The sequence below is a fragment of the Trichosurus vulpecula genome, chromosome 2 (genome assembly GCF_011100635.1).
Source record: "Trichosurus vulpecula isolate mTriVul1 chromosome 2, mTriVul1.pri, whole genome shotgun sequence".
In the NCBI taxonomy this organism is placed as follows: domain Eukaryota; kingdom Metazoa; phylum Chordata; class Mammalia; order Diprotodontia; family Phalangeridae; genus Trichosurus; species Trichosurus vulpecula.
Window position 1 is genome coordinate 13,682,204 of NC_050574.1, and position 21,953 is coordinate 13,704,156.

Below are 21,953 nucleotides of genomic sequence, written 5' to 3' on the forward strand. Positions count from 1 at the left end.
AGACGACAGCTGTATCCATGTTTAACTTTGAAACGGTAAGTTTAGAACTTTAAGATAGAAAGGAGCTGGGGTGGTAGTGGTGACAGTCTTGTGCACACTGGATGGAGGAGCTCACAGTTCTGGCCTTTCTAAATAGAGACAGAGCTACCAGGACATTCTTCTCCAGCCCCACTCCAACTTTAAAAATATATAATTTCTTTCAGAACCTAGACAGTGTACAATTAGTCTTGTTTGTTGCTCCTCTTTACCTATGTGGAGTTTGGTTGGCTCTACCCAAATCTTTTACCCTAAGCCAAAGTTGGCTCTTGATCCCCACTTAGTCCTACCTGGTTTTGTTGACTTTACACTGAAAACACTTACCTATCTCATTCCTTGACTCTTGGTTTCTGTCCCAGCTATGTTCTTACCCATCTTGTTGACCCAACACTTTGATGTCTTTGCTTCCCTCTTCAGCTAGATTTTTTCAGAATGCATCTTGTATCTATGGATTATGGAATCCATATTACTATGAGTTTGATTGCCAGTGACAGGTCACATCTGCATTCAAGAGGTCCTGTGAGTTCAAAGTGACCTAGTGTACCAGATTAAACTTTTAGACCTTTTAATTAGGTGATATCAATTTACCACACTCTTTCTAAAATACGTGTCTGCTCTGAGTTTCTACAAATTAAGAGAAACAAGTAAAATATAAAGAGGATTCAAAGAAAAGCCACAAAAACAAATAATGAAGAATTGGAAAATAATATCTTTGAGAAAAAATGATTTTCAAGTATATGATACATTATTCAGAAGATTACAAGTGAACTGTTTTGTGTATGGGTGTGTGTTTGAATGTGTCTACTGAGAATCCAACATAGATTTCAGTTTGCTTGTTGTATTGAAATTAGAGATGAGAATCTCACCCCTATAGAATAGAACCTCAGTGTGATGTAAATGATATGGAGGCAGAGCCAATAATTCTTGGCGATTGATTGGATCTGGGAGTTGCTGGAGAAGTATTGAAGTTTTGCTCCATTGTCAATATATTGCAAGACTCCAGCACGATTGATCACTTTAACTTAATCACTTTAAGCTATTAGCGGGGCTAGTAAAATCTTAGGACTTTGCTTTTCACAGATGAAGCCATCTCAAGAGATCTTTGGTATATCAAATTTGTGTAAAATTGTTACTTATCTATAATATTTCTGGGCAACTAGGTAGCACGGTGGATAGAGCACAGGGACTGGAGTCAGAATGACTTGAGCTCTAATCCAGTCTCAGACACTAGCTATGTGACCCTGGAAAAGTCACTTCACCATATTTTCCTCAGTTTCCTTATCTGTAGAATGAGCTGGAGAAAAAAACCCCAAGTGAGGTCACAAAGAGTTGAATGTGACTTAACCACCACTCCCACCACCACCACATCAAAATGTGAATTTTATAAATGGGTTTTCTTTTATCCCCTTGAGTGACTCCTTATTTATCTCAAAAGGCATACATTTAGAGATCATTTGCTTCTAAGTGGGAAGTGAGACCAATAAGCCCCCAACCTGGAATTCATCCATTCTGTACTATTTCCTTCAGGACTTTGCCCCATCTGTCATTCCCTCTATCTAATCATCAACCTTTTTTTTTTTATTCATTGTCTCCTCTGCCACCTTTTAAAATGCTCTGATCTCCCCCATTCTTCACTTTATCCTACCATCCCTTCGAGCTGTCATTCTGCATGTCTTTCTTTGCCAAACTCCTAGGGAAGGTTATCTCTACTCACTGTATCTATTTCTTCTTTTCCTACTCTCTTCTCACCTCCTTTGAATCTGATTTCTAACCCTACCACTGAGCTGAAGGGATCTTCTCTAAAGTTATCAATGGTTTCTTTTTACCTCTGTGGGTCACCTACCATTTTTTCTCACATTTCAAAAACTTAGAAGAGGCAAATTACAGCAACATCACTAAAAAGTGAATACAAAATATATCAGCCTACTTAAGGAGTTTTGATGAGAACTGAATTCCTCCTGTTTAAAGCTTGAAATGGGAAAGCATTTTTATTAATCATAAATCTGGAAGGAGCACAAGATGCATGAAGTCATTACTGTCTCTAATGGTTAGAGTTCAGGAGCAGCTGCTGAGTTGGTGAATTTTAGGAAAAACTTCAAAAGTTGTATTTAGGACTTAATACTGTATGTGAATGAGTTCTATGGGATTGCAAAATTCCATATGAGGGAACAGTGTTTAAGGGAACCCCAAAAGGTGAATAGAACCTTGGCTCCATTAGAGAAGTGGCACTTCTAGGAATAATCAATAATAATAATAACAATGATATTTATTTAGCATTTATTTAGCACTTTAAGGTTTTAATATTTCTTCTTGTCTTGTGGAGCTATTGACTTCTATTTGTTCCATTCTAATTTTCAGGGAGTTTGTTGTTTGGGTAAAGTTTTGCACCTCTTTTTTTTAATAATAAATTTATTTTTTATTTTTAGTTTACAACACTCAGTTCCACAAGCTTTTGGGTTCCAAATTTTCTCTCCCTCCCTCTCCTCCCCATTCCCCTCCAAGACAGCATGTAATCCAATGTAGGGTCTACATATACCTTCACACTGAACTTATTTGCACAATAGTCCAATTGTAAAGAAGAATTATAACCAATGGAATGAATCATGAGAAAGGAGAAACTAAACCAAAAAAGAAGGAAAAAAAGAAAGCAAAAAGTTTGCCTCAATCTGCACTCAGACTCCATAATTCTTTCTCTGGATGTGCATAACTTTTTCCATCATGAGTCTTTTGGAGCTGTCTTTGAACCTTTCATTAATGAGAGGAGTCAAGTCTATCAAAGTTAGTCCTTACAGATACTGTGTGTCTGTAATTGTGTATAATGATCTCCTGGTTCTGCTCCCCTCATTCAGCAACAGTTCATATAAGTCTTTCTAGGTTATAATGAAGTCCATCTGCTCCTCATTTCTTATTGCACAATAGTATTCCATTACATTCATATTCCACAATTTGTTTACTCATTCCCCAATTGATGGGTATCCCCTTGATTTCCAATTCTTTGCCACCACAAAAAGAGCTGCTATAAATATTTTTGTACATACAGGTCCCTTTCCCACTTGTCTGATCTCTTTGGGATATAGCCCTAGAAGTGGTATTGCTGGGTCAAAGGGTATGCACATTTTTATAGCCCTTTGGGCATAGTTCTAAATTGCTCTCCAGAGTGGCTGGATCAGTTCACAACTCCACCAACAATGTAACAATGTTCCAATTTTCCCACATCCTCGCCAGCATTTATTATTTTCCTATTTCGTCATGTTAGCCAATCTGACAGGAGAGATGTACCTAAGAGTTGTTTTGATTTGCATTTCTCTAATTAATAGTGATCTAGAGAATTTTTTCATATGGGTATAGATTTCTTTAATTTCTTCCTCTGAAAACTGCCTGTTCATATCCTTTTACCATTTCTCAATTGGGGAATGACTTGAATTCCTAAAAATTTGACTCAGTTCTCTATATATTTTAGATATGAGGCCTTTATCAGAGACACTGGTTGTAAAGATTTTCTTTCAATTTTCTGCTTCCCTCCTAATCTTTGTTGCATTGGCTTTGTTTATACAAAACATTTCAATTTAACATAATCAAAATGATCCATTTTGCATTTTGTAACACTCTGTATCTCTTGTTGGGTCATGAATTCTTCCCTTTCCCATAAATTTGACAGGTAAACTATTCCTTGCTCTCCCAAATTACTTGTAGTATCAGTCTATATTCCTAAATCATGAACCCATTTTGACTTTATTTTGGCATATGGTGTAAGATATTGGTCTATGCCCAGTTTCTGCCATACCATTTTCCAATTTTCCTAGCACTTTTTGTGTATTAGTAAATTCTTAGCCCAGAAGCTGGATTCTTTGGGTTCATCAAAGAGTAGTTTGCTATAGTTGTTGACTACTGCATCTTGTGTACCTAACCTATTCCACTGATCCACCACTCTGTTTCTTAGCCAGTACCAAGTTTTGATGACTGCTGCTTTATAGTACAGTTTAATATCTGGTATGACTAGGCCACCTTCCCTTCTTTTTATTAATTCCCTTGATATTCTGGACCTTTCATTCTTCCAAATGAATTTTGTTATTTTATCCAGCTCTGTAAAATAATTTTTTGGTAGTTTGATTGGTATGTCACTGAATAAGTAAATTAATTTAGGTAAAATTGTCATTTTTATTATATTAGCTTGGCCTAACCATGAGCTATTGATGTTCTTTCCATTTATTTAGATCTGATTTTATTTGTGTGAAAAAAGTTTTGTAATTGTGTTCACATAGACCCTGGGTTTGTCTTGGCAGGTAAGCTCCCAAATATTTTATAGTGTCTACAGTAACTTTAAGTGGATTTTCCCTATCTCTTGCCATTGGGCTTTGTGAGTAATATATAGGAATGCTGAGGATTTATGTGGTTTTATTTTATATCCTGCAACTTTGCTAAAATTTGCTAAAATTATTTCAAGTAGTTTTTTACTTGATTCTTTAGGATTCTCTAAGTAAATCATCATATTATCTGCAAAGTGATAACTTAGTTTCTTCTTTGCCTATTCAAATTCCTTCAATTTCTTTTTCTTCTCTTATTGTAGTATAAAATTGAATGATAGCAGTGATGATGTTCATCCTTGTTTCACCCCTGATCTTACTGGGAATGCATCTAGCTTATCCTTATTAGATATAATGCTTGCTGGTGGTTTTAGGTAGATGCTACTTATAATTTTAAGAAAGACTCCATTTATTGCTATGCTTTCTACTGATTTTAGTAGGAATGGTGTTGAATTTTGTCAAAAGCTTTTTCTGCCTCTACTGAGATAATCATATGGTTTCTTCTGGTCTTGTTGTTGAAATGATCAATTATGCTGACAGTTTTCCTAATATTGAACCAGCCTTGCATTCCTGGAATAAATCCTACCTAGTCGTAGTGTATTATTCTTGTGGTAAGTTGCTGCACTTTTTGCTAATATTTTATTTAAAATTTTTGCGTCAATGTTCATTAGGGAAATTGGTCTATAATTTTCTTTGTCTGTTTTGACTCTTTCTTGTTTAGATATTAGTACCATATTTGTGTCATAAAAAGAATTTGGTAGGTTTCCTTCTTAACCTATTTTCCCCAAATAGTCTATAAAGTATGGGAATTAATTGTTCTTTAAATGTTTGATAGAATTCACAAGTAAAACCATCTGGCCCTGGAGATTTTTTCTTAAGGAGTTCCCTTTTCCCCTTGATACTTCTTCTCTCCTTTCTAACCCCCCTCCCCTTTTCTTTCCTCTTTCCCCTCCTACTGCCTGTAGAAAAAGTTTGATTTCTATACTTATCAGAGTATGTTATTCCCTCCTTGTACCAAATCTGATGAGAGTAAAGCTCAAACACTGCTCTTCTCCCTCCCCTCTTCCCCTCTACTATAATATGTTTTTATTTCTCTTCCTGTAATGTAATTTACCCTTTTCAACCTCCTCCTTCCCTCTTCTCCCAGAACCATCCCATTATACCCCTTAATTATGTTTTTTATCATCGTATCAGTTACTTTATACTGACACCCTCAGTCTATGAACATCCCTTTCAATTGTCATAATAACTGTACAATTCTCAAGATTGACATATATAACATATAAAAAACAATATGATCCAATATAAGGATGCAAACAATTTGCCTTTATTGAATAAGAAGGTTATTTTCCCCCTGTTTACCTTTTCATGTCTCTCTTGAGTTTTGTATTTGAAGATCAAATTTTCCATTGAGCCTTTTCATCAGGAAGGTCTGGAATTCCCTTATTTCATTGAATGTCCATCTCCATGCCTGAATAATTATGCTCAATTTTGCTGGGTAGTTGATCGTTGGTTGTAGTCCAAGCTCTGTTGCCTTTCAGAATATCATATTCCAATTCCTCCTGTCTTTTAATGTAGAAGCTGTAAGATCCTGCGTGATCCTGACTGTAGTTCCACAGTATTTGAATTGTTTCTTTCTGGCTGCTTGGAGTATTTCCTCCTTGACTTGATAGTTCTGGAATTTGGCTGCCATATTCCTTGGAGTTTTCAATTTGGGATCTCTTTCAGGGGGTGATCAGTGGATTCTTTAGATGACTATTTTACCCTCTGGTTCTTGGACCTCAGGCAGAAACCTTGATGGTTTCTTGGAAGATACTATCCAGGTTCTTTTTTTCATCATGGCTTTCTGGTAGACCAATAATTTTTAGATTGTCCTCCTGGATCTATTTTCCAGGTCATTTGTTTTTCCAATCAAATATTTCACATTTTCTTATTCTTTAGATTTTGTTTGATTGATTCTTGATACCTCATAGAATAATTAGCTTCTACTTGCCCAATTCTAATTTTTAACAAATTTTCGTCTTTAGCTTCTCATCCTCCTTTTCCATTTGGCTAATTTTGCTTTTCAGGGCATCATTCTCTCCAATTAGATTGTGAACCTCCTTAACCATGTCACCAATTTTACTTTTTAAAGGCTTGATCTCATCAGTGAATTTTTTTTTTCCATTTTTCTTTTACCTCTCTAATTTGGTTTTTAAAGTCCTCCTTGAGCTCTTTCAGGAATGCTCTTTGCACTTGGGACCAGTTCATGTTCCCTTTTGAGATTTCAGATTGGGTATTGTGTCAATGCTTTCCTCCTCTGAATTGGTACTTTGATCTTCCCTGTCTCCATAAAAAGAATCAATAGTCCTTGGCTTTCTGGATTGCTTCTTCACATTGTTTGTCTTCCTCACTTTCAAAGTGTATCTCTGCTTCTAGGGGCCAGGGGGTTCTATGCCAAGCTTCTGGTGTTGACCCTTCCTGGCTACACCCTCCTGGCACTCCACTGTTTGGCTACTGAAGCCCCACTTCCAGATCTTCTATTTCAGGGTTTCTCTTGAGGGAATATTATCTGGGTGAGAAAAGGAGGGATGAGAGCTGTTTCACCTGGTCTTCATGGTTCCTGAAAGTTCAAGGAGAGTTGCAAACCTTGAGACTATGGGCTGCAAGCCTCAGGAGTAGTTGCTCTTGCAGCTGCAGGCACTGCGCTGCTGTCTCCTGTAGCACCAACAAACTCCCATCCTGGGCTGGGAGGCCTGGGGATCACCACCAGTTTCACATGCCCAGCATTGTTCCAGCCTAGATAGCTGGCTGGGTTCTGTAGCTGCTCCTGCTTTGGTGTGGTCTGGTGCAGTTCCACATGTCAGGTGCTCTCCCAGACTACAGATCTGTCCTATCAACCCTGCAGACTCTTCTGGCTTGGAAATTTGCCACACTCAGTCTACTAGTGGCTTCTAACTCTCTCAAATCTGTTCAGATTCAGTTTTTTAGAGGTATCTGACAGAATTTGTGACAGAGCTCTGGTAAGATGCTGTTTTTACACTACCATATTGGCTCTACCCCCATTTCGCACCTCTTGTGTCAAGCTGTTACTTCCCTTGGCAATTCTTTCTTTCATAGCTTTCATTTCTTTCCCATTTTTCCCTCTATCATTCGCATTTCATGGGGAGGAACATTTTCAACTCTTAAAAACAAAACTCTTGCCTTATCTCTTTCAGGAATTCTAGCTGAATTTATACTCAAGCTGTATTTTTCACAGAGCCTTTGCTTGTAGATGTTTTGGTGTCATTCTTTGCATTTGTGCATTTGAGCATTCTTGTCTCCATAAATGCTTTTTATGGTGGGATTCTTTTATATTTGTTTGCTCATTCTTCCAGCCTACTTCTTGACTTCAGACTTCATATTAGGTCTAGGCTCTATAGGGAATGTCTGCTCTGGTACCCTTGCTGCTTTTTGGAGGGTCTGGTGTTATATTGTTCTAGGATCTCAAGGACAGTTCAGGCTGGGGACTGACAAGCTTTCAGTGCTCCCATATTGGTCTGATTCAAGGCAAAGCCTGATCACTACCACTCTGTCCTGAGTTCTGTGAGCTTCTTACTTAGGTTTGGGTCTGAGCAATAGGAGATTGGTGCTGGAATCAGCTACTGTTAGCTACCTGGGAAGCTCTGCTCATTCAGAAGGACAGAATTGTAGGTTTCCCTTTGGTCTGGAATGGCCTGGTTAATTTGCATTCTTCAGACTAGGCTGGAGGCTAGAACTGATAACATGTTCTGCCCCTGGGGTCTGAGACACACTTCCTTTGCTTGCTTCCGAACTTGCTTCCTTCTCAGTATATCACCAGGACCTGGAGGGAGGTGGGATGGGGCAGGTCCTTTCCTTAGTCTGCCCTGCATCTGTTATTGGGAACTAAGGTAGTATTCAACAAAGCTGCCAGTTTTCACCTGTCCTAGCATCTCGGTGCTTTGGTATAAGTCTAGGGGTACCTTGAATTGGTCTAGGACCTCTTCTTGACCCAGTTCTTTTTTTTTTATTTTTAGTTTACAACAGACGGTTCTACATAATTTTGAGTTCCAGATTTTCTCCCCTCCCTTCTCCCTCCCTCCCCAAGACGGCATGGAATCTCATATAACTACCACGAATGACTTCGCATTGAATTAATTTATACACTAGTCAAATTGCAGAGAACAATTTCAACCAATGGAATGAATAATGAGAAAGAAGAAACAGAACCAAAAAAAAAACCATCCCAAAAACAAAAACAAAAGAGAAGAGAAAACGGCGAGCATGAAGTGTGCCTCAATCTGCATTCAAACTTCTTAGTTCTTTCTCTGGATGTAGATAGCATTCTCCATCGTGAGTCCGTTGGAGTTGTGCCTGCACCTTGTGTTGCTGAGAAGAGCGAGGCCTGTCAGGGTTGGTCCTCATGGAATCCATATATCTGTGGTTGTGTACAGTGTTCTCCTGGCTCTGCTCCACTCACTCAGCATTATGTGGTGTAGGTTTTTCCAGGTTGTTATGAAGTCCGTATCATCCCCACCTCTTATGGCACAGTAGTATTCCATCACCTTCATATACCACAGCTTGTTCAGCCATTCCCCAATTGATGGACATCCCTTCGATTTCCAATTTTTTGGCTACCACAAAAAGAGCCGCTATAAATATCCTTGTACATATGGGTCCTTTTCCCCCTTGTGTGATTTCTTTGGGATACAACCCTAGAAGTGGTATTACTGGGTCAAAGGGTATGAACATTTTTATAGCCCTTTGGGCATAGTTCCAAATTGCTCTCCAAAATGGCTGGATCAGCTCACAACTCCACCAGCAATGTAACAATGTTCCAATTTTCCCACATCCTTTCCAGCATTTATCATTTTCCTGTTTTGTTATTTTAGCCAATCTGACAGGAGAGATGTGGTATCCAAGATTTGCATTTCTCTAATCAGTAGTGATTTAGAGCATTTTTTCATATGCCTATAGATAGCTTTAATTTCTTCCTCTGAAAACTGCCTGTTCATATCCTTTGACCATTTCTCAATTGGGGAATGGCTTGTATTCCTATATATTTGGCTCAGTTCCCTGTATATTTTAGAAATGAGGCCTTTATCAGAGATACTAGTTGTAAAGATTTTCTCCCAATTTTCTGCTTCCCTCCTAATTTTTGTTGCATTGGCTTTTTTTGTACAAAAACCTTTCAATTTAACATAATCAAAATTATCCATTTTGCATTTTGTAATGCTCTCTAACTCTTGTTGGGTCATGAATTCTTTTCTTTTCCATAAATCTGATAAGTAAACTATTCCTTGCTCTCCCAAATTACTTATAGTATCAGCCTTTACTCCTAAATCATGAACCCATTTTGACTTTATTTTGGTATATGGGGTAAGATATTGGTCTATGCCCAGTTTCTGTCCTACCATTTTCCAATTTTCCCAACAGTTTTTGTGAAATAGTGAATTATTAGCCCAGAAAATGGTCTCTTTGGGTTTATCAAAGAGTAGATTGCTATAGTTGTTGACTTCTCCATCTTGTGTTCCTATCCTATTCCACTGATCCACACCTCTGTTTCTTAGCCAGTACCAGGTAGTTTTGATGACTGCTGCTCTGTAGTACAGTTTAATGTCTGGTATGGCTAAGCCACCTTCTCTAGCATGTCTTTTCATTAATACCCTAGATATTCTAGACCTCTTGTTTTTCCAGATGAATTTTGTTATAATTTTGTCCAGCTCAGTAAAATAATTTTTTGGTAGTTCGATTGGTATGGCATTGAATAGATAGATTAATTTAGGTAAAATTGACATTTTTATTATATTAGCTCTGCCTAACCATGAGCAACTGATATTTTTCCATTAATTCAGATCTGACTTTATTTGTGTGAAAAGTGTTTCATAGTTATGTTCATATAGGCCCTGGGTTTGCCTTGGCAAATAGACTCCCAAATATTTTATAGTGTCTACAGTAACTTTGAATGGAATTTCTCTTTCTATCTCTTGCTGTTGGGCTTTGTCAGTAATGTTTAGGAATGCTGAGGATTTATGTGTGTTTATTTTATATCCTGCAACTTTGCTAAAGTTGTTTATTATTTCAAGTAGTTTTTTACTTGATTCTCTAGGATTGCCCCAGTTCTTAACTTTATTCTGGGTACTGGCATACTGTCCAGAAAGGTGCTGGTTCTTATTTCACTTCCAGTATCCACAGACCCCCTTATCTCCCATGCTGAACTGACCTGGAAAAATGATTTACTGTGGTTTTTTTCCTTGGATTTCCCCATCAGTATTATGTCTGATATATTTTATCTATCTGTCTGGTGGGGCAGGGGTAGGGGGAGCTCCTCTTTATATTATTTCCTGATACTCTGCCAACCTGTTTACTTGGGTATTCCTCTTCATGTAGGGGTTGGACTAGATGATCACCAAGGTCCATTTCAAATAGAATATTTTGTAATTCTGTTAAACTTGTTTGTTCATCTCATGGGGATATCTGACCAGAGTAAAATATGTATAAAATCATAAGAGTACCCTTTGTTTAGGTTGACCACATCTCTTTTAAAGAATAGAGCTGTATCCAGAACCAAGGCTCATAGCTAAGGAGCTAGCAGGCCAGGGAATAAAAAATCAAAACCAATAAACAATCATATTTTAAGTGCCTATGCTGTGGGAGGCACTAGACTAAATGCTGGGCATAGGAAGACAGGAGTGAAACACTTCTTTCCCTCAAGGAACTTATATCCTAATAAATGAGATAACATGTACTCATGATTACAGACAGAATATGTACTGTTTCAAGTAAATTCAATAAAAGTCAACTGAGGAACAGGCAGCTTGGCAGAACAGTGGATAGAGTACTGGGCCTGAAGTTGGAAAGATCCATTTTCCTGAGTTCAATCTGCCTTCAGACATTTAGTAGCTATATTACCATGGCCAAGTCACCTACCCTTGTTTACCTCAATTTACTTATCTGTAAAATAAACTGGAGAAGGATTGCAATCCACTCCAGTATCTTTGCCAAAGAAGCTCCACATAGGGTCACAAAGAGTCTGACATGATTGAAACTTTGAGCATAATCAGTTTATTAACAGTGGTGTGTGTAACTGGTAACCAAGTGGGTCAGACTGGCAATCTCAGTAAGGCCAGTGGCTCCAATGAGAAGGAAGAGACTCTCTTTATTGACACACAGTAAAAGAGAGGTCAGGTTAGTTGAGGAAGACAACAATTGGCTATACTAAGAAAAGTTCATTGGCCATCTCTGCCAGTTAAGGAATGTTAATTGTTTTATGGGACTCATCTACCTCTTGTAACCTTTGCTAGGGGATCAGTACTACTGGCTTCAATGTCCCACTGGAGGAGATCCAATTTCGTCTAACTGCAGGCAAGGATGAAAACATTTTTGGGGATGGTACCAGGTTAAGTTGGTTGGGGCTTATACACAACAAGCAGATATTCCAGGTGGTAACGGTCAGAGTAATAACAACATTCCCTTTTAATTATACCTTTAAACTGACTCAGAGAGAAAATTGCATTCCTGAGCTTAATTCAAGGATGGAGAAATGTGGCTGGAACAATTATACAAAATGAGGCAGTAATACAAAATAGGGTCAGTTACAGGATAGAATTAATCGTCAAATAATATAAAATAAGTTTAATTGCCTTGATACAAAATGAATATTTTATTGGTATTTTTTTGGGTGGGTCCCCTAGCAGATGGGGAGCGAACCAGGAAAAGAATCATGGCGCTTGAGCTGAATCTTGAAGAAAATCTAAGATTCCAAGAGGCAGAGGTGTAGAGGGAATGCATTCCGTGTATGGAGGACAGTGAGTGCACAGTCATGGAGGCCGGAGGTGAAGAATGTTATATGTGCAGGATAATGAGAAGGCAGGGCAGTAGGTTCCAGAATGTAGAGTGTGAGGAGGAGAATAAAATTTAAGAAGACCACAAAGGTAGGAAGAGGCCAGGCTGTGAAGAGCTTTAAATCTCCAATAGAGTAGTTCATATTTGATCCTAGAGGCAATTGAGAGATAGTGGACTTTGTTGATTTGAGGGGAGTGACATGATTAGACTTGTGCTTTAGGAAAGTCATTTTGTCAGCCGTGTGGAGGATGCATTGGAATGGGGAAGAGATGAGTCAGAGAGACCCAATAGGTCATTGCAGTAGACTAAGCAAGAGGTAATGAATAGTGGCTAAGTGAGTGGAGAAGAGGAGACACGCACAGGAGATATTGTGGATATTATAAAGACAAGCTTGACACTGGCATACATTGGCTGAGAGTTCAGAAGTCAAGGAGGACACTGAAAATCCTTAAGGATGTTTTTGGCAGAACGAATTTTCAACTCATTATCAATGGCCACTCAGAAGCGGGTGAGCTGGTGCTCTTTGGCCCAGTCCTGGATGTCTGTCCGGCCAAAGATGAGGTAGAAAATCATTCCTAACATATTAATAGCAGATGACAGAAAGAAAACATTCTTCCAGCCTGTTGCATCCTGTGGGTACGAAAATTGTCAGTTCAAGATTTAATATTGATCTCAAAAGTGTTCTACCTTCCTCAATCTTCTCTTGAGTTAGAAAACACATGAAATTCTTCAGGTCAAGAAGAGCCTTCTATGGGACTATCATTTTTGGTCTTAATTAAAGTGCCTTCATTGAGTTAGTGGCAATTAAATGATGCTCCAAAACATGATGAAGCAAAGGGTTTGAGAAGCACTAATGAGCAGTGGACAGTCTTGGACTTGGGGTTAGGCAGTGTGGTATAAATGCTGACTCTGACACTCAGTTTGTGACCAAGGATCATCTGTTTGGTGAAAACCTCATTTTTCCTTATCTTAAAGATATAGAGATAACCTTACAAAACTTGCTTCACAGGCTGGTTGTGAGGAGAGTGATTTGTAAACTAATCCTCCATTGGAGAAGCAGTGGTAAAGCATTGACTGGTGTTCAAGTCTCACTTCTGCCTTATACTAGAGTCTGGGACCCTGGTCAAATCATTAAGTCCTCAGCGACAAATGCAACTCTGAGACCCTATTTGCAGAGCAGGGCGTGTCCTCATAGGGAGTTCCCTACATCAATGACATTACAATTCATACACACACATATGCATCACTGTACAAAGATGAATTGTTCTTATTCACTTTTAATGTGGACTTTTGGGATTCCTGGAAATAGACTTGCAGGCCCACATATTGCTGCCACTGAGAATGTATGAGTGTGCATGTGGCAGGGGAAGGTGGGGCTGAGAGAAGGTGGTGGCTTCTGGTCCTCTTGCTTTCTTAGCTGTGGTCTCTCCTGTTCTTTCTCTACTTGCCTGAATCCCTTCCCCTCCATTTGGCCTCCTATCACCTGGGTTTCCTTCCTACCAGCTGCGTAGTAGACTAGTGCCAGGCTGTAGGATTTTTGAGCCTTCTGCCTTTAAAATGAGGTAAGATTTAGAGGAGATGGCAGCCGCAGAACTGAGCTTGTTGCCACCTAGTGAGAACTGTCTATGGAGATTGTCACAGGGAGACATAGGCTCTGACAGCAGAGGGTGCCTTCCTAGGGACCCAGTAAAGAGATCTATGTCTGTGTGGGCCCTCTTCACTGAAATCTAAGCTGGAGCCCTGGCCTAAGGAATGACCTTCTCTTCCCTTGCCTGTTTCTGGGACTCCCCCTGAGGGTTCCTCCCTAAGCTGTGCCCTTTCCTTCTGAATCCCAAATCAAAGCCTGGTGGGTGGGAAGGGCCTGGAGTTTGGAATCTACTGCTTACTAATTGTGTAGGTCACTTAAACGCCCTGGGCCTCTGTTTCTTCCTGTGTCAATAAAGGAGTTAGAATAGCTAATCTCTAAGGTCCCTTCTGGATCTGTGTTCTATATCCTTTGGGTCCATTTTGTCTTCCTACTCTGTGTTTGTCTCCATACAGTGCTTATTCTAGACAGAGTTCTAATCCCTTTTAAGTGTGGATGCTTTACCTGGCTGATGAAGTATCCAGTAATAATGGGAGAAATGAGCCCAGAAAGCAACATAAAAGCAGTTCCCACTGACAGGATAAAGCTAGCATATCTGTGGGAAGAAAGATTTTTAGGTCAAACAGAGCACTGATTATCTCTCTTGGTCTTTCTGTCTGTCTGTCTGTCTGTCTCTGCCTCTGTCTCCCTCTCTCTCTCTTCTCTCTCTTTGTCTCTCTCTCTGTCTCTTTCTTTCTCTCTCTCACTCTCTCTCTCTTTGTCTGTCTGTCTGTCTGTCTCTGTTTCTCTCTATCTCTCCCTCTCTCCTCTGTCTCTATTTCTCTCTCTCATTCTGTCTCTCGTTCTCTGTCTCTGTCTCTCTCTGCCTCTGTCTGTCTGTCTGTCTGACTCTCTCTCCTCTTCTTTCCTTCCTTCCACATGCTATATATTTCTCAATCCTAGGGAACAGTGTATCAAAGTTGGAAAGGACCTTACAAGTGCCACTTGAATGAGTCTGCTGACTCTACCTGTGTGACCTTAGACAAACTTCCTGGGCCTCTGTTCCCTTATCTGAAAAATGAGGGGTTAATTGAGGTGGCTTCTGAGGTCCCTTCCAGTTCTTGATATATAATTCTATTAATATCCCTGACAAGTGGTTATCCAGGCTTCTTTATATGGAAGCCCACCTATGAAGGAAAATAATCTCCCAAGGGAGGAGTTTTTGTTCACTTTTGGACAACTCTAATCTCTTATACATTTTTTCAATGGATTGAGCCAAATCAGCCTCTTGGCAAGTTCTCCCTATTTTTCTCCCCCTTCCCCATCTCCATTGCTTTTACATCTGATTTCTGTGGCCAAACAGAGTTAGTCCTTATGATCGTGAGTGCCTACACCATGACCAGAGAGATACTGGAGAGATACTCAATGCCTCTCTGGCAGAATTAAGAGAAATAACCATAATGCAAAACAACAGAGAATAAATGCATGAAACATGTGAAAACAAAGCCCTGGGAGGAAGAAGATGTTGTTACAAATTGGAACTCCCAGAAGGCTTCATGAAGAAAGTGACATTTGAGTTGGTTATTAAAGGATGGGTCAGAATTTAAAAAGTAGCAAGGGGATAGAAGGATAGTTTAGTTATAGGGAACAAATAAGCAAAGGCAGGAAGGCTGGAAAGTACAGAGCATGCACCAAGGCAAAGAGTAATCCAGTTTTACTAGAACATAAGAAAAACATATTCTATTATATAAGCCTGAAAATATAAGCACTATGAAAAGCCTATCATGCTTTACAAAGGGAGGGAGAGGTTGTATATTTGCTCTCTCTTTCCCTTGAAGTTATTTTTTATTACTTTATATAAGCTTTGGATTTCCTATTTGAGCTTATGGTATCTTCCTCCAGTATAAGGCAAATAACCTGCAGTGCAGGGATTTTCATTTTTGTCTTGTACAGTACCTTGCATACAGTAGGTGCTGGATCAGACTAAATTTTCTTTGGTCAGCAGTAGAGAGTCACTGAAGGGTTTTTTTTTTTTGAGAAGAATAACTTGACTAGGTCTGTGCATGAGGAAGGATTATTTTGAAAACAATGCAAAGGATGAATTAGAAGTGAGTTGGGAGGGAAAGAATGAATGTTAACTTATATTTAGATAACATTATTTTAATTTGAAAATTATTTCTTTCATTAAATTTCCCCAATTGCATGTAAAAAAGCACTCATTTTAAAAAATTTTGAATTGCAAATGCTTTCCTTCCCACCCCTCCCCCTTACTCGAGAAGGCAAGCAATTTGATTTTTATTATATATGGGAGGTCATGCAAAACATATTTCCCTGTTAGCCATGTTGCAAAAGAAAACACAAAATGAATCAATAAAAATAAAGTTAAAAGAGGTATGCTTCAAACTGCATTCAGAGTTCATCACTATGACACTTTAAAAGTTGCCAAACTATTTTATACACATTTTCTCATTTGCGTCTCAATTGCGTCTGAGGTAGATACTAGTGTGTCCATGTAACAGATAAGAAAACTTGAAGCTAAGTGAGTTGATTTTCCCAAAATCAAAGGGCTATAAAATATCAGAGGCAGGATTTGAACCTTGATATTTTGCATCCCACACCCAATACACCACTCATTATACCACATTACCTGTCAGAGTTGAAGCAATAAGACCAGGTAGAATGCTAATGAAGTAACCCAGCAAGGTGATAACGATAACCACTACTAAGGTGATTTTAGTGAGAATAGAGCAGAGACTGAATTTGAGAGAGATTGCAAAGATCAACAGTACATAATACATGTTTATTTATGAGTTGGTGAGGATAGTTTAGGATAATAAAATTTGAGTTGTTTTGCAGCCATTAGAAAATGTTCAAGGAAGGGAGAGCATTACTGTTTGAGGTGGATGAGAAAATGACTAAGAGTGGAGAGAAGGAAGAATTTCTTAACTTTTACTTTTTTACCTGGTTGCTAAAGAGAATTATCTTTGTACTGGAAAGGACAGAAAAGAACGGCTAATTGGGAGATGATACCCAAGATAAGTAAATATATGATAAGAGCACCTGGCAAATAATAATAGCTAACATTTGTATAATGCTTTAAGATTTGCAAAGCTCTTTGCATGTTAACTCATTTGAGCTTCACAACAACCTAGCGAGGTATATGTTCTTATTCTAGTTTTACAGGTGAAGGAACTGAGACACAGAAAAGTTAAGTGACTTGCTTAGGGCCACAGCTAGTGAGTTTGTGAGACAAGATTTGAACTTATGTCTTCCTGACTCTAATTCCCATGCTATCCACTGAGTCATCTAGCTCTAAGGATTTCAGGTCATCTGGCTCAGCTAAGCAATGTCCTTGAGTACAGAAAGAACAGGTAGGTGTGTTTGCTGAGTTACTGCAGTTGATCTTTGAAAGAACATTGAGAGGGGCCATAACTGTTTTCCTAATTATTAAAAAAAGGGAAGAGAGTGAAGTCTGCAAACTATAGGTCAGTGAACTTGATTCTAATTTCTGACCTAAACCTGGAATACATTATTAAGGAGATTGCTGATGAGCATCAAAGAAAAGGAAGTAGTCATGATAGAGAGCCAACTTGGCCTCATCAAGAAATGTTATACCAGACTGATCTCATTTCCCTTTTTGGCAGGATTATTAGACATGTAGAACAGGAAAATATTATAAATGTAAAAATTTTCTGATATTTTATAAAAAACATTTTGCACAATCTTGTATGCTATTCTTTTAGAAAAGATGATGAGACTCTGGCTAGATGATAGAAGGGGACATGGATTTAAAACTAGTTGAATGATTAGATACAAAGAATAGTAATTAATGGTTGGACATCAACTTGTAAAGAGGTCTTTGATGGGATACCTAAGAGATCTGTGTCTGATTATGTCTCATACATAGCATCTTTATCAAGTTTACAGATGATTAAAAACTGGGGAGGGGAGAATTCTGGGAAGATGGTGGAGTAGGTCAGAAAATTCCAAACTCTCCAGATTTTCCCCACAAACAAGACAAAATAGCACCTCAGAGTGAATGTAGAGTGGTAAAAAATACCACTGGTGGACAACCAGAGAAGACTAGAAGAAAACCTGTGAAGTGTAAACACCTCCAGGCTAGTTCTGCTGAAATAGCAAACAGTGAGCCCTGGGGCTAGCTGGGTTGGGGGGTAGTCTTCGCTTCAGCCATAGGAATTTTCATCTCATGAACAGTGTGGGGAGTTGGGCATCTGAGAAGGGGAAGATTGAGGCAATCTTTGCTCATAAGGAATGCCAAGCCCAGCCATACTGTTGAGAGATGGCCCTGAGTGAGAATGAACCAGCACATGTCTGGTGAGTGCAGAAGCAGTGGGATGGAGACACTGCTAGCTGTGAACACTTACAGGAGGGCAGAGTTCTTGCTTTTGGTCCAGGCCAGAGGGAAGAACTAAAGGAGGGCCTGAGGCCAGAGGCACCATCCTCCATACCCTAAGACTAGAGGTGATCACAACAACAAGTTGCTATAAATTAAAAAAAAAAAGATGATCAGGCAAAGGAGAAAGAACTCAACCATAGAAAATTACTATAGGAATAGAGAAGACTGGGATTTATCTTCAGAGGAGGATACTGAAACATGAACAAAATGAAACCTCTCCTACCCCAAAGAGTAATGTCAAATGGTCATTTGCTCAGAAAGAATTAATAGAATTTTTAAAAAGACTTTTAAAATTAAAGTGAGAGAGATTGAGGAAAAATTAAAAAAATAAGAACAATACAAGAAAAACAAGAAGATTATGAAAGAAAAGTCAACCAACTAGAAAAGGAGACCCAGAATCTTAAGGAAGAAAATGACTCCTTAAAAATTAGAATTGGGCGAGGGGAGCCAGCAAAGTTATGAGGCCAAGAAATAATAAAACAAAATAGAAAGAATGAAAAAGTAGAAAAGGAAGTGAAATATCTCATAAGAAAAAAAACTGATCTGGAGAACAGATCAAGAAGAGAAAATATAAGAATAATTGGACTACCTGAAAGCTACAATAAAAAAAGAATCTTGGTACAATAATACAAGAAATAATTAAAGAAAAGTGTTCTGAAGTGTTAGAACATGAGGGGAAAATAGAAATAGAAAAAAATCTACTGATCAGCACCTGAAGGAGATCCTATGAGGAAAACTTACAGGAATGTCATAGTTAGATTCTGAAACCCCCAGCTCAAGGAGAAAATATTACGAGCAACAAGAAAAAAAACCATTCAAATATGGCAGAGCTGCAACTAGAATCATACAAGACCTAGCAGTGGCTATACTAAAAGACTGTAGCTTTTGGAACACTGTATGTGGAAGAGCAAAAGAAATGGGGCTGTAGCAAAAATATCATAATCTTAAATGAAAAACAATGGATATTCATCAAATTGCCAGACTTTCAGGATTTTATCACAAAAAGATCTAAACTCAGTAGAAAGTTCAACATATAAGATTCCAGAGAAATATAAGGTAAACACTAAAGACCAATTACAAGGGATTCAATAAGGACAGATTGTTTGTTTTTTATACTAGGAAATGTAAACTGTGTTCTAATATTGTAATTAGTAAGTGGGTTTTTTGAAAGAAAAAAATTAGGGTAGAGCTGAGTATTATGTGATTTTAAAAAGTAATACTACCCAGGAAAAGGTAAAAAAAAACATATACAAATGAAGTGTGAGAGGAAGAACTGACACATAGGAATTAGATGGGGGAGAAGGGCTGGTAGTTCTGGAACCCTACTCTCATTCGAATGGATTAAAGAGGAACAATACATATATATCTAGAATGGTATAAAAGTCTTCTAAATTCAGAAAGAAATAAAAGGCTAAGGGGATAGGGAGTGGGGAGAAGATACACATCGGATCTGGGCTAAAGAGAGAACAATATATATATATATATATTCAGAAGGGAATAAGAATCTTCTAAGTTTATAAAGAAATAAGGGGGTAAGGTAATTGGATAACGGGGAGGGTATAGAAGGGTGCCTAGATTAATGGAAATGGGATAAAAAGGGAACAATATATATATTTGGAAGGCTATAAAAGTCTTTGAAATTCAGATAGAAACAAGAGGGCAAGAGGAAAAAGGGGCAGGGAGAGGATAAGGGAGGGATCCTTAGAGGCAGGGATAGGTTAAATAATAGGAGGACAAGTTAGCAGGTAGAAGTAAAGCAGAGGAGTGATGAGGGATAGGAAATAAGAGATACAGACAAGCATAAAATAAAGATCAGGAATAGAATTTATTAGGAAAAAAAAGCACGGGTAGTGATCATGATCTCAGACAAAGTTAAAGGTAAAAAAGTTTTAAATCAAAAGAGAAAAATAAGGAAACTATACTATATGTCAGCCATATTAGTCAGTATTGTTAGAGAGGTGGGAAACCTGTGGCCTTTAAGGCCACATGTGGCCTTCTAGGTCAGTAAGTATGGCCTTTGAACTAAATCCAAATTTTACATCCTTTTAACAAAATGATTTATTCTGTAAAATTTGGATTTAGTCCAAAGGCCAAACTTAAGGACCCAGAAGGCCACATGTGGCCTTAAGGCCACAGGTTCCCCACCCCTGTCAGACTATTTAAAATTACTAGACAGAATAAGGTTGGAGTATTGCTGTGGTGTAGGAAGTGATGAGTTGGTGGATTTAGAAAAATATGGAAAAATTTGGACTTATGAAGGAAGGTGTTATCCACCTTCAGAGAAACAGAGGACAAACAAGTATAGTACAATCTTACATAGATGTATATGCATATATATGTGTATGATAATAGACACATATGTATGTGTAAATGTCTGTATGTATGTTTGTGTATGTGTATTATTATACATGTATACACACATAAATATACACATATACATATGTACACATACATACATACACACATAAATATAGATACACACACACACACATATATATGAAACTACCAAAAAAAAAACCCAAAACCTGGGAGTCTAGATGCAAGAGTTAGGACATTAAAGAGAGATAATATTCAAAGATAGTATTATTGAACCAAACATAATACTATGAAAATTTAAAGGGATAAAAGTAAAGTCTTGTATATGGGTATGAAATACCAACTTCACAAAAACATGAGGGGGCATATGTGGTTAGAAGTTTGTCTGAAAAAGATCTGGTGGTTTTGGTGAGATACAGTCTCCATATTATCACCAATATGATATTAGGCAGCTAAGAGGCACAGTGGGTAGTGTTCTGGACCCAGAGTCAAGAAGACTTGAACTGATCTGGCCTCAGACACTTATTAGCTGTGTGATCCTGGGCAAATCACTTAGCCTTTGTTTGCCTTATTTTCTCATCTGTAAATGGGGATAATAGTAGCACCTACTTCCTAGGGCTGTCCTGAGGATAAGGTGAAATAGTATTTGTAAAGTGCTTCAGAAAACTTCAAGAGCTATCCACATGCTATCCTCATTATCAAGCAATTGTGAAAGCTAACATGACTGTGCTCATTGAGGTGTTTGTTTGATGTTGTAGTTATAAATGATAGAACTCCAACATGGAGTCACTTGAGCTGAGTGGTTCTAATGACCATAAACATAGAAACAATGACAAGAGCTTCTACTTTTGCGCTGTCCTGACTTATTCTGATCCTGTGTCAAGCAGTTAATCACAACTCCTGATTGGATGAGATTCCAAGGTCAACTGCAGAACCACGTCTATTCTTGGGGTCTTCAATTACTGACTCAAACCCTTGACCAATTTCTGGTTTAGAAACTCACTCCCCCAAGTCTGGCATCGATAAATGACCTGGCGAATTTCCTACCACATGTGGGGTGATTACTGTGTTGGTAAGCAAAATGGGCTCCTTAGCACTTAGTTCAACAAGCGCCCTGAAGAATTTGGCTTTTGTTTGCTTTGAGTAATTCAGTGTATTTCATTGAGCCTTACTAGGTGCTAAGCCCCAGGCCCAAACCCCTATTAGGTGTTAACCTAATCTATGTGGATGTGAACCTCCCAGGGTCCTAAGGGGAGAAGCCAACTCAAGAACCAATCACCAGAGCCTAAGTTCTGGTCATTCAGACGATGCTTGACAACGTCAAAAACTCTATAAGAGGAGAGAAGACAGCTTGGAGATTGAGACTTGTTGCAGCCAGAGACAGCTACAGCCGAAGCCAAAGGAGCTGAAGATGCAGGAGCTGCTGGTAGCAGGGCTGACCTGTGTGTGGATCGAGGTGTGATGAGCAAGGGTTTGAGGCCAGTGGGTAATC

At 38.5% G+C, this 21,953-nt stretch overlaps 1 protein-coding gene across 1 annotated transcript in view; it reads right to left on the reverse strand.

Moving 5' to 3' along the window:
- Window positions 1–11,361: 11,361 nt before the first annotated feature.
- The window catches only part of LOC118836912 (sodium-dependent phosphate transport protein 3-like), a 53,996-nt gene continuing 43,404 nt past the window's right edge, over window positions 11,362–21,953 (reverse strand). The window contains exons 11-12 of the mRNA XM_036744015.1: window positions 14,254–14,344; window positions 11,362–12,794 (exon numbers count right to left, since the gene is read on the reverse strand). Of these exons, the coding sequence (XP_036599910.1) occupies window positions 12,663–12,794; window positions 14,254–14,344 (223 nt within the window). The 3' untranslated portion in view covers window positions 11,362–12,662. The remainder of the gene's footprint in view (window positions 12,795–14,253; window positions 14,345–21,953) is intronic.